This window comes from Carcharhinus amblyrhynchos, chromosome 17 (assembly GCF_965287045.1).
Source record: "Carcharhinus amblyrhynchos chromosome 17, sCarAmb.v2.hapA, whole genome shotgun sequence".
Classification (NCBI taxonomy): Eukaryota; Metazoa; Chordata; class Chondrichthyes; order Carcharhiniformes; family Carcharhinidae; genus Carcharhinus; species Carcharhinus amblyrhynchos.
In genome coordinates this window covers 54037201-54049678 of record NC_137340.1, presented here as the reverse complement: position 1 = coordinate 54049678, position 12478 = coordinate 54037201, and the positions used below count along the sequence as shown (strand labels likewise).

The following is a 12478-nucleotide window of genomic DNA, read 5'->3' as shown; positions in this document are numbered from 1 at the left end:
GAAAGGGTTGCAGGAAAGACGTGCCGGTAAAGAGGAAGGATGGGAAAGGCAGGATTAGAGAGCCATGGATTACAGGGGATATTGAGGACTTGGGCAGGAAGAAGAGAGGCATATGTTAGGTCTAAACAACTGGGAACGGAGAGAGCAGTGGAGGAATATAGAGAGAGCAGGAGGGAGCTCAAAAGGGGGGTTAGAAGGGTGAAAAGGGGGCATGAAATGGCTTTGGCTGATAGGATTAAGGAAAATCCAAAGGCATTTTACTCTATTAGGAACAAAAGGGTGGTTAGGGGGAAAATTGGTCCTCTTAGGGACAAAGAAGGGGAACTGTGCATAGAGTCTGAGGGAATGGGAGAGATCCTGAATGAATACTTTGCGTCGGTATTCACAAAGGAGAGGGGCTTGGTGTCTTATAATGTCTTGGAGGGAGCTGTAGACCAGTTGAAGGAAATATCCATTACGAGGGAGTAAGTGTTAGGGTTTTTAGGCAGCATAAAAACTGATGAAGCTCTGGGGCCTGATGGCATTTATCCCAGGCTGCTTAGGGAGGTGAGAGATGAAATTGCTGGGCCTCTGACGCAAATCTGCGTCTCTTCTTTGGACACACGTGAGGTCCCAGAGGACTGGAGGATAGCTAATGTGGTACCGCTGTTTAAAAAGGGCAGTAGGGATAACCCTGGTAATTATAGGCCGGTGAGTTTGACGTCAGCGGTAGGAAAGTTGTTGGAAAAACTTCTTAGGGATAGTATGTATACGCATTTGGAGTGTTGCAATCTGATTAGGGATATGCAGCATGGCTTTGTTCAGGGGAGGTCTTGCCTTATGAATCTGGTAGAATTTTTTGAGGAGGTGACAAAAACGGTCGATGAAGGACGAGCCGTTGATGTCGTCTATATGGATTTCAGTAAGGCATTTGACAAAGTCCCTCACGGTAGGCTGGTAGAAAAGGTTAAGGCTCATGGGATACAGGGACAGGTATCTAGATGGATTGAAAACTGGCTAGGCAACAGGAGACAGAGAGTAGTAGTGGAAGGGTCCTTTTCTAGCTGGAGGTCTGTCACCAGCGGTGTGCCGCAGGGCTCTGTACTGGGACCTCTTCTATTCGTAATATATATAAATGACTTGGAAGAGGGCGTACGTGGTGTGATCAGCAAGTTTGCAGATGACACAAAGATGGCAGGATGGCAATGAGGAGGAGTGTCAGGTGACACAACAGGCTATAGATAGGCTGGTATATTGGGCAGATAAATGGCAGATGGAATTTAATGCTGATAAATGCGAGGTGATGCATTTTGGAAGGAATAATGCAGGGAGGAGTTACATGATAAAGGGTAGACCTATTAAGAGTATAGAAATGCAGAGGGACCTGGGAGTGCAAGTGCACAAGTCTCTGAAGGTGGCAACACAGGTGGAGAAGGTTCAAAGAAAGCTTATGGTATGCTGGCCTTCATAGGAAGGGGTATAGAGTACAAGAGCTGGCGTCTAATGCGTTGTACAGAACGTTGGTTAGACCGCATTTGGAGTACTGCATCCAGTTCTGGTCATCTTACTACCGGAAGGACGTGGAGACCCTGGAGAGAGTGCAGAGGAGGTTTACCAGGATGTTGCCTGGTATGGAAGGACTGGGTTATGAGGAAAGATTGAGCAAATTGGGGCTGTTTTCCCTTGAAAGACGGCGACTGAGGTGGGATCTAATAGAGGTATATAAGATTATGAAGGGTATAGATAGAGTAAACAGTGGTAAGCTATTTCCTATGTTTGAAATGCACAGTACGAGGGGCCACGGTCTTAGGGTGAGGGGGTAGAGATATAACACGGATATTAGAGGGAGGTTTTTCACGCAGAGGGTAGTGGGGGTATGGAATGCTCTGCCAAGCAAGGTGGTGGAGGCAGGCACGCTAGAGTTGTTTAAGAGTAACTTAGACAGGCACATGAGTGGGTTGGAGATGGGAGGATATAGGAGATTGTTTTAAATAAGGTTCATTAGCATTGGGACGTCCCTGGTAATGATAAGATGTGGTATGATAATAATGTTTTTCTCTTTTAATTCACAGGTTTTAAGTCAGTCCGCGTTGTTGTCCAACGAGGGGCATACACGCGATGGGTCATACAAGGGCTGCTCTTGGATGTTTGAGAATAGCCTAGTACTTCATGTCGTTAGTGTGCGCTTAAACTGGACCAGATACTGGGCAACACGACAGCTCAGTGACTATCACTGTTTGCTGTGCAGACATGTGGATTTGGGCCGGTGTCTGTGGGAGTTTGCGCATTCTCCCCGTGCTTGCGTGGGTTTTCTCTGGGTGCTCCGGTTTCCTCCCACACCCCAAAGATGTGCTATTAGACTGATTGGAGGTAATAAATTGTCCCTAAATTAGTTTTCCCTCAATGTGGAATGCCATAAACAATAGATAAGGGTCATGGGTGGAGGGGGGGGCTGGTAATATTAAAATGGTGGCGCGGGCTCGTTGGGCCGAATGGCCTGTTTCCCGGGCTGTTTTTGTTCTTTGTTCTTTGTCTTAGGGGAATGGCCTCTAACCACCCTAACTATGGGATGGTAGGTTTGACCTTGACATCCCTAGCAGGGAATCCCTCTAAAAATCCCACTGGAAATAAATTAGTGGAAATTAGTAGAAAAGGAATGTTGGCCTTTATAGCGAGGGGGATAGAATATAAAAGTAGGGTGGTCTTGCAGCAACTGTACAGGGCACTGGTGAGGCCGCAGCTGGAGTACTGTGTGCAGTTTTGGTCGCCGCACTTGTGCAAGGATATTTTGGCCTTGGAGGGAGTGCAGAGGAGTTCACTAGGCTGATACCGGAGATGTGGGGGTTGGACTATGAAGAGAGGCTGAATAGACTGGGGTCTGTACTCGTTGGAGTTTAGAAGGATGAGGGGGGATCTTATAGAGATGTATAAGATAATGAAGGGGATGGATAGGGTAGAGGTAGAGACATTCTTCCGCTTAGAAAGGACAGCAGGACTAGAGGGCACAACCTCAAGATAAGGGGGGTGCAGTTTAGATTAGAGTTGAGGACAAACTTCTTCACTCAAAAGGAGGTGAATCTCTGGAATTCTCTGCCCGTTGAAGTGGTGGAGACTACCTTGCTAAATATATTTAAGTCACGGGTAGATAGTTTTTTGACAGACAAGGGGATTAAGGGTTATGGGGAGAAAGCGGGAAAGTGGAACTGATCCACTTCAGATCAGCCATGATCTTATTGAATGGCGGGGCAGGCTCGAAGGGCTAGATGGCCTACTCCTGCTCCCATTTCTTATGTTCTTATGTCCTTATACAGTGTATTAGATTTTATTAATAGAGGCATCAAGTACAAGACCAAGGGGTATATGTTCCAGCTGGAACATTATGTTCAGTTCTAGTCACCACACTTCAGGAACGATATGAAGGCATTGGAGACAGTGCAAAAAGGTTCAGAAAAATAGTTCCGGGACAAGGCATTTTCAGTTATAGAGGTAAATTAAGTAAGTTAGAACCTTTTTCCTTGGAGACAAGAAGGCCAAGAGGAAATTTTGATAGAGTATTCAAAATCTGGAGCTGTCAGAAATGATTGGATGTATTAGCAAGAGGCAACATGGTTTTGTGACAGAGAGGTTATGTCTCAATAACTTGATCGAGTTTTTTGAGGAAGTGATGAAGATGATTGATGAGGGTAAGGTGGTGGATGTTGTCTCCATGGACTTCAGTAAGGCCTTTGACAAGGTCCCACATGGCAGACTGGTGCAGAAGGTGAAGTCACTCAGGGGATCAGAGGTGAGCTCGAAAGGTGGATACAGAACTAACTCACTCATAGAAGACAGAGGATAGCAGTGGAAGGGTGCATTTCTGAATGGAGGGCTGTGACAAGTGGTATTCCACAGGGATCAGTGCTGGGACCTTTGTTGTTTGTAATATATATATACACAAATGATTTGGAGGAAAATATAACTGGTTTGCGAACAATTTTCGGATTTGCGGATAATGATGGATTTGCGGATAATGATGAGGACCATCAGAGGTTACAGCAGGATGTAGATCGGTTGGAGACTTGGGCAAAGAGATGGCAGATGAAGTTTAATCTGGACAAATGTGAAGAAACACATTTTGGAAGGTCTAATTTCTTAGATCTTCTATAAGGTAAGAAATATACAGAAAGTGGCAGAACCCTTAAGAGCATTGATAGGCAGAGGGATCTGGGTGTACAGGTACACAGGTCACTGGAAGTGGCAAGGCAGGTGGAGAAGGTAGTCAAGAAGGTATGTGGCATGCTTGCCTTCATTGGCCGAGGCACGATTTAAAAATTGGCAAGTCATGTTGCAATTTTATAGAATCTTAATTAAGCTGCACTTGGAATATAGTGTTCAATTCTGGTTGCCACACAACCAGAAGGATGTGGAGACTTTGGAGAGGGTACAGAAAAGATTTACCAGCATGTTGCCTGGTATGGAGGGCATTAGCCAAGAGGAGAGTTTGGAGAAACTTGGTTTGTTCTCATTAGAACGACGGAGGTTGAGGGACGACCTAATAGACATCTACAAGATTATGAGAGGCATGGACAGAGTGGATAGTCAGAAGCTTTTTCCCAGGATTGAAGAGTCAAGTACCGGGGGCATAGCTTTAAAGGAGATGTATGAGGCAAATTTTTCACACATCGGGTGGTAGGTGCCTGAAACTTGCTGCCAGGGGAGGTAGTGGGAGCAGATACAATAATGAGTTTTAAGGGACGTCATGCCAAATACATGACTAGTGTGGGAACAGAGGGATATGGTCCCTGGAAAGATAGGGGGTTTTAGTTCAGTCGGGCAGCATGGTCAGTGTAAGTTTGGAGGGTTGAAAGGCCTGTTCCTGTGCTGTGCTTTCTTTGTCCTTTGAGTAGAAAGGAACTATTCCTAGTCTTGAAATAATCAAGGAGAGGGCGCAGATGTACAATAATTTGCAAAATAAGCAATGATGAGATGAGGAAAAACACAGCAAGTGGTTAAGGCCAGAAATTGCTTGTTTGGGAGCACGGTGGAGGAAGGTTTCAAATCATCCAGAAGAGAAATAGACTGTTATCTGGGTTAGAATTCCCTCGAACCACAGAAAATTACAACTCAGAAACAGGCCCTTTGGCCTTTCTTGTCTGTGCCCAATCATTTTTTGCCTAGTCCCACTGACCTGCACTTGGACCAGATCTGGCTGGGATTATCCAGTCCCGCTGCTGTGAATGGAGATCTGGCTGAGCACGAAATTCTCTGTTCTCGCTGGCAACGATTGTGGGGCATGTGAGATCAGAAAATTCAGGCCCTGAAAAGGAAGAATGTGCAGGGTTACAATGAGAAGACAGGAGTGTGACGCTAAATTGTTCCTTTGGAGAACCGGAGTAGACCCAATGGCCTTTGTTTGTGCTGTCACATTTCTCTGTGTGTAATAAATATCAGTTACAGTGTCAGTTTCTGGGACTTCAGATGGATACTTTCTTGGATTCAGTGCCACTGGTCACTCGTGAGTTGACCTGATGATTTGGGGTCCTCCATTTTCTGTTTCATTCTCAGGGATCGCATGACTCAGGGATCCTGAGAGCTGTGACTCTGTTCCTGTTACCAGAAAATGCTACACATGATCAAAAAAGATATGTTTGTCTCTGACTTTGTTTCTGGATAAGCACTCAACCCATTAAAAAAATTCTCAACGACAGTTTAATGAACTTTAATGAACAGTTTAAAGCAGTGAAATCCTTTTAATTTCTAATAGGAAAACAATTATAAGAAAGATGTGGAAGCATTGGAAAGGGTGCAGAGGAGGTTTAACCAGGATGTTGCCTGGTATGGTGGAAAGGTCTTATGAGGAAAGGCTGAGGGACTTGAGGTTATTTTCATTAGAGAGAAGGTTACGAGGTGACCTAATTGAGGCATACAAGATGGTCAGAGGGTTAGATAGGGTGGACAGTGAGAGCCTTTTTCCTCGGATGGTGATGGCTAACACGAGGGGACACAGCTTTACATTAAGGGGTGGTAATTATAGGACGGATGTCAGAGGTAGGTTCTTTACTCAGAGGGTAGTAAGGGTGTGGAATGCCCTGCCTGCAGCAGTTGTGGACTCGCCAACTTTAAGGGTGTTCAAATGGTCAGTGGATAGGCATATGGATAACATTGGAATAGTTTAGGTTAGAGGGTCATTAGATTGGTTCCACTGGTCGGTGCAGCATCGAGGGCCGAAGGGCCTGTACTGCTCTGGAATATTCTATGTTCTAAGGAAGACACAGCTTTTCCCAGAAAACCATCTGAGAAAATTGACAGGGATTGACCAATGAAAATAAAGCTATGGGACATAGTCAGCTGTTACCAGGGAGAATGTGTGAGGGAAGGTTTGTTATTCCCTGCTGCAGCCTAGTGCGAAAAACAATCAAAGAACAAAGAACAAAAACAGCCCGGGAAACAGGCCCTTCGGCCCAACGAGCCCGCACCGCCATTTTAACATTACCAACCCCCCCTCCACCCATGACCCTTATCTATTGTTTATGGCATTCCACATTGAGGGAAAACTAATTTAGGGACAATTTATTACCTCCAATCAGTCTAATAGCACATCTTTGGGGTGTGGGAGGAAACCGGAGCACCCGGAGAAAACCCACGCAAGCACGGGGAGAATGCGCAAACTCCCACAGACACCGACCCAAATCCATGTGTCTGCACAGCAATCAGTGATAGTCACTGAGCTGTCGTCTTGCCCAGTTTCTGGTCCAGTTTAAGCACACACTAACGACATGAAGCACGAGGCTATTCTCGAACATCCAAGAGCAGCCCCAGTACGACCCATCGCGTGTATGCCCCTCTTTGGACAACAAGGTGGACCGACTTAAAACCTGTGAATTAAAAGAGAAAACGTTAGTATCATTCCATATCTTTTTACATTACCAGGGACGTCCCAATGCTAATGAACCTTATTTAAAACAATCTCCTATATCCTCCCATCTCCAACCCACTCATGTGCCTGTCTAAGTTACTCTTAAACAACTCCAGAGTGCCTGCCTCCACCACCTTGCTTGGCAGAGCATTCCATACCCTCACTAACCTCTGTGTGAAAAACCTCCCTCCAATATCCGTGTTATATCTCTCCCCCCTCACCCTAAGCCTGTGGCCCCTCGTACTGTGCGTCTCTAACATAGGAAATAGTTTACCTCTGTTTACTCTATCTATACCCTTCATAATCTTATATACCTGTATTAGATCCCCCCTCAGTTGCCGTCTTTCAAGGGAAAACAGCCCCAGTTTGCTCAATCCTTCCTCATAACCCAGTCCTTCTATACCAGGCAACATCCTGCTAAACCTCCTCTGCACTCTCTCCAGAGTCTCCACGTCCTTCCAGTAGTAAGGCAACCAGAACTGGGCGCAGTACTCCAAATGCGTTCTGTACAACTGCAACATTAGACTCCAGCTCTTATACTCTATACCCCTTCCTATAAAGGCTAACAATCCATTAGCTTTCTTCACAACCTTCTCCACTTGTACTGCCACCTTTAAAGACTTGTGCACTTGCACCCCCAGGTCCCGCTGCATTCCTATACGCTTTATAGGTTTATCCTTTATTATATAACTCCCCCCTACATTATTCCGGCCAAAATGCATCACCTCACATTTATCAGGATTAAACTCTATTTGCCATATATCTGCCCAATATACCAGCCTATCTATATCTCGTCGTATTGCCAGACATTACTCCTCACTGCCCACCAATCCAGCCATTTTAGTGTCATCTGCAAATTTGCTGATCACACCACTTACTCCCTCTTCCAAGTCATTTACATATACTACAAAGAGAAGAGGTCCCAGTACTGAGCCCTGTGGCACACCACTGGTGACAGACCTCCAGCTAGAAAAGGACCCTTCCACTACTAGCTCTGTCTCCTCTTAGCAAGCCAGTTCTCCACCCATCTAGATACCTGGCCTTGTATCCCATGAGCCTTAATCTTTTCAACCAACCTATCATGAGGGGCTTTGTCAAACGCCTTACTGAAATCCATATAGACGACATCAACGGCTCGTCCTTTGTCAACCGTTTTTGTCACCTCCTCAAAAAATTCTACCAGATTCGTAAGGCAAGACTTCCCTTTTACAAAGCCATGCTGCGTATCCGTAATCAGATCACACGCTCTAAGTGCTCAGACATCCTATCGCTAAGAATCCTCTCCATCAACTTACCTACCACTGATGTCAAACTCACCAGCCTATAGTTACCCGGGTTATCCCTCCTACCCTTTTTAATCAACGGCACCATGTTCACTATCCTCCAGTCCTCTGGGATCTCACCTGTGTCCAAAGAAGAGACAAAGATTTGCGTCAGAGGCCCAGCAATCTCATCTCTCGCCTCCCTAAGCAGCCTAGGATAAATGCCATCACGCCCCGGAGATTTATCAGTTTTAATGCTACCTAAAAGCCCTAACACTTCTTCCCTCGTAATCGATAGTTCCTTCAATTGGTCTACAGCTCCCTCGATGACCGTACAAGACATCAAGCCCCTCTCCTTCGTGAATACCGATGCAAAGTATTCATTCAGGACCTCTCCCATTCCCTCGGACTCTAAGCACAATTCCCCTCGTCTGTCCCTGAGGGGACCGATTTTTCCCCTAGCCACCCTTTTGTTCCTGACATAGGAGTAAAACGCCTTTGGATTTTCCTTAATCCTACCTACCAAAGCCATTTCATGCCCCCTTTTTGCCCTCCTAACTCCCCTTTTGAGATCCCTCCTACTCTCTCTGTATTCCTCCACCACTCTCTCCATTCCCAGTTGCTTCGACCTAACATACGCCTCTCATTTCTTCCTGACCAAGTCCTTAATATCTCTAGTAATCCTTGGTTCTCTAATCCTACCTTTCCCATCCTTCCTCTTAACCGGCACATGCCTTTCCTGCATCCATTTCAGTTTTCCCTTGAAAGACTCCCACATGCCTAACGTGGTCTTGCCTTCCAACAGCCTATCCCAGTCTGTATCCCTAAGCTCCTGCCTAATCCGGCTGTATCTAGCCTTCCCCCAATTTAGCACCCTCCCCTTAGGACAGCACTAATCCTTTTCCATTAGTATCCTAAAGTAGACAGAGTCGTGGTCACTATTAGCCACATGTTCACCTACTGCAACCTCAACCACCTAACCCAGCTCATTGCCCAGAACTAAATCCAGTATCGCCCCCTCTCTAGTCGGGCTATCTACATACTGCTCCAAGGACCCTTCCCATACACATCTTACGAATTCCTCCCTGTCCGAACCCCTAGCTCTAGGCACCTTTCAATCCACCCCAAAAAACTTATCCAAAATCACTGGGCAAGTGATGAAATTCCAGCAGGAGACTGGCATCAAATCCATCAGTTTCCCTTTTAAATTCGCAAAAGATTGCATAGAGACATTCTAACCACAAGATCGTAAAATATTATAGATGGGGGATGATGAGGAATCAACCCTTCCTGATTAATCCATCTTTAGCACTCATCTACACAGCTTCTAATTGAGTCGTAAACAATTCCAGAAAATCTGACCTGACTGTATTCTTAAATTCCATTCTATATGCTGATTATCTTTATGTTGCAATAGTAGTTCTGAACCTATTTTTAATTGTGTTGACTCTCGGTCCCTGATGCATTCAAATAATTTTAAATCCCTTTCAGTATTTACTTCCCTAGCTAGTTTTATTATCTAAGAGCTTTGATTGAAATAGTATGCAGAAGGATTTTCGCAGGGGTGGGGCTAGTCAGGTTTAACACGTTCTTCTGCCTTTTCTCCAGGAATAGCACAGCACTAATACCGATTTGATTTATCATTGTCACGTGAAATGTATTGTTATACTGTGATAAAATGCTTGTGAACAATTTCAATAACTCTACACCATATTAATAATTGTTTAAGGACACGGTATAAACACAGGATCCGTATCCCACACACATGGCGCTGACGACTGCTCCAGAACTAGATTCACCCTGTTCCATGACACTGGCATCGCGACCCAAGAATATAGAACATTCTGAGCAAGGGTCGTCTAGACTTGAAATGTCTGCAGCGATGTGAACTGATGTACCCGGGTTACGTCCAACTGCGAATAAGTTTCCAAGATGAGGGATTACACTCGGGAAGTATTGGGGGACAGGTGGGTTCATGGCTCAAAATTGCTGTTTGGAGGAGGGCGGGGACGGCATGTCAAAATGTTCAAATTATTTGAGGATGAAATAACAACACAGGCTTTCCCACTTTCTGTTTCGTTTTCAGCCGCAGAGGGGCGGCCTCACTGACATGTCAAACTGCCAGGATGATTATTCTTAAAGCAAACGCTGCGGCAGGAACCAGCAACACCATCCAACTGTAACCCGCTGCTGAGGGCGACCAGAGAAGCTCGCCTCCCAAACGTGAGTTCTTGTGGCTGGGGTGTGAAGTGGATATAACCAGCACTGCCACATTGCAGGGAATTTGAATTAAAGCCAGTTAGTTACTTAACATCAGTTAAAATTCATTTTAAAGGGAAGTGTCGGTGTGTTAGAAGAGTGGAACCCAGATTACTCCAAATCGCATAAGCACTATATTTAGACTTTATGCAAACTACTGTGAGCTTTCAAATTGGAACATGATCACTAATATAACAGATAACATGTGGAAATGAAGAAGGGTTGGGTTTGATACTATTTGCCATCATTTGATACTATTTGCATCATTGTCTTGGTGTGTGAGCTACTTCATCGATCCCACTCTGTTCTATCCAAATAGCAAACCATGTTCACCGCCGCAAAATGGCAGCGAATTCAGTCTGGCTTTCGTGGACCCGAAGATTTCTACCCACTGAAACATGTCAGCCACAGGGAATGGGGCAGGGGCTTCACTCTCCCAGATTCCGCTGTCTTTGGTATAAATATCGATGCCCTTAAAGAGTGCGAGCGGACTAAATTCTCCATCACCAATCTCATCCATGTCACCGATTGCAAAGGAGTGCGAGGTATTCTCAATGACCAATGCTTGAAAGAAGCCAGGAAGAAACAGATTGGGGAGGATCTCAAGCTCCAGTTTTCCTGGTGGAGTGTCCAAGTAAACCAGGAGGAGCTGAAGGTAAGGAGAGAAGCAGTGGCAGAACAGCTCAGACAAACCATGGAAGAAAAAGGAGTGTCAGCCCAAGATATGGGCAGATTGCGGGACTCCCTGCTGGAGCAGTTCCTCAGCTCTCCCGCTTTCCTGGAAATATCCAATTATGGGAATTTCAAATTCACCTACAAACTCAATAATCTAATCGGTGAATATAAAAAATCAGTTTGTAAGGGGGAAGATCCTGAGCTCAGAGTGTTGGGAACTTTCAAATATGATATCGAAATCATGCACACTGTGGTTGTCCACCCTCCCGGTGTCACCATATTCCAGAGCTGCCCTCTCCTGCCTTCTGAAGTCATATCCCAGGAAGGTACCGAATGGGAATGGAGACCAGAATCAACAGGTTCTGAAATGCGAGTGCTCACACAGGATGGTGATGGCAGCTGGAGAGTCAGTGACTGTTCCCCAGACTGTCGGCGGTGGGACTTTGTGAGTTTTGCTTTCTATCTGCCGGATGAAAAACCCGAGTTCCCGGTCCCTCTGGAGTACGAACACCTCACTGTCTGCGAAATGGAACGGAGTCAGCGATTTCGACCGCCTTACACCTACATGAGCCTGAGTGAAGCAGAAGAATTCTATCAGTCTTTGCTTGGTCAGGATAGCGCCCTGTAACCAGGCAGTTTCTGCCTGTGGGGGTTTAGTTAAATATTCTCACATTTTCTACAAATGTGACCAAATGTAATGTTAAAAGGAAAATATTGAATGGGGAATGAGGAATAGTAATCCTGTTAAATTCTGCGTTGAGCTGATAGATTATGGATTAATTGAATGTTTATTTTCGCTTTAATGAGCTAAAATACAATTACATCAAAACTTTAAACTGGTCTAGTGATGTTACTTATCTCATGTTGTATGTAAAAGTTAGATTTTTTTCAAAAATATTACATTAATCGGACAGTGTAAGGAATATGAGCAACACGGTGGCACAGTGCCTCACGCTGCCTCACAGCACCAGGGTCCCGGGTTCAATTCCCAGTTCGGGTCACTGTCTGTGTAGAGTTTGCACATTCTCCCCGTGTCTGCGTGGGTTTCCTCTGGGTGCTCCGGTTTCCTCCCACAGTCCAAAGATGTGCAGGTTAGGTGGATTGGCCATGATAAATTGACCTTAGTGTAAGGAGGATGAGCAGGGTACTTGCTTGGGGTTGTGGGAATAGGGCTTGGGTGGGATAGTGGTCGGTAGAGACTCGATGGGCCGAATGGCCTCCTTCTGCACTGAAGGGATTCTAACAACAGCAACAACACAAGGAGCTAAAGGGAAAATGAATACTTACAAAACTGCAAACACTCAACAAATCGGTGATCACCTACACAAAAAGAGGTTTCTGCTTTTAACAAATCCCGTCTGACGACATCTCGATCTTCTGAATTTTAACCCACTAGCTGAACATCAGG

The 12478-nt window shown here is 45.3% G+C and overlaps 1 protein-coding gene across 1 annotated transcript; it reads left to right on the top strand.

Annotated features, from left to right (window-relative positions):
* The first annotated feature begins 10657 nt into the window (after positions 1-10657).
* Positions 10658-11708, top strand: LOC145354533 (uncharacterized). Its single transcript, XM_080205973.1, has one exon. The coding sequence runs from the start codon at positions 10721-10723 to the stop codon at positions 11696-11698; it is 978 nt and encodes a 325-aa protein (XP_080062099.1). The 5' UTR covers positions 10658-10720; the 3' UTR covers positions 11699-11708.
* The last annotated feature ends 770 nt before the right edge of the window (positions 11709-12478 follow it).

Excerpts from the sequence above, each read along its gene's own strand:
- LOC145354533 (XM_080205973.1), top strand. The coding sequence starts at position 10,721 with ATGTTCACCGCCGCAAAATGGCAGCGAATTCAGTCTGGCTTTCGTGGA.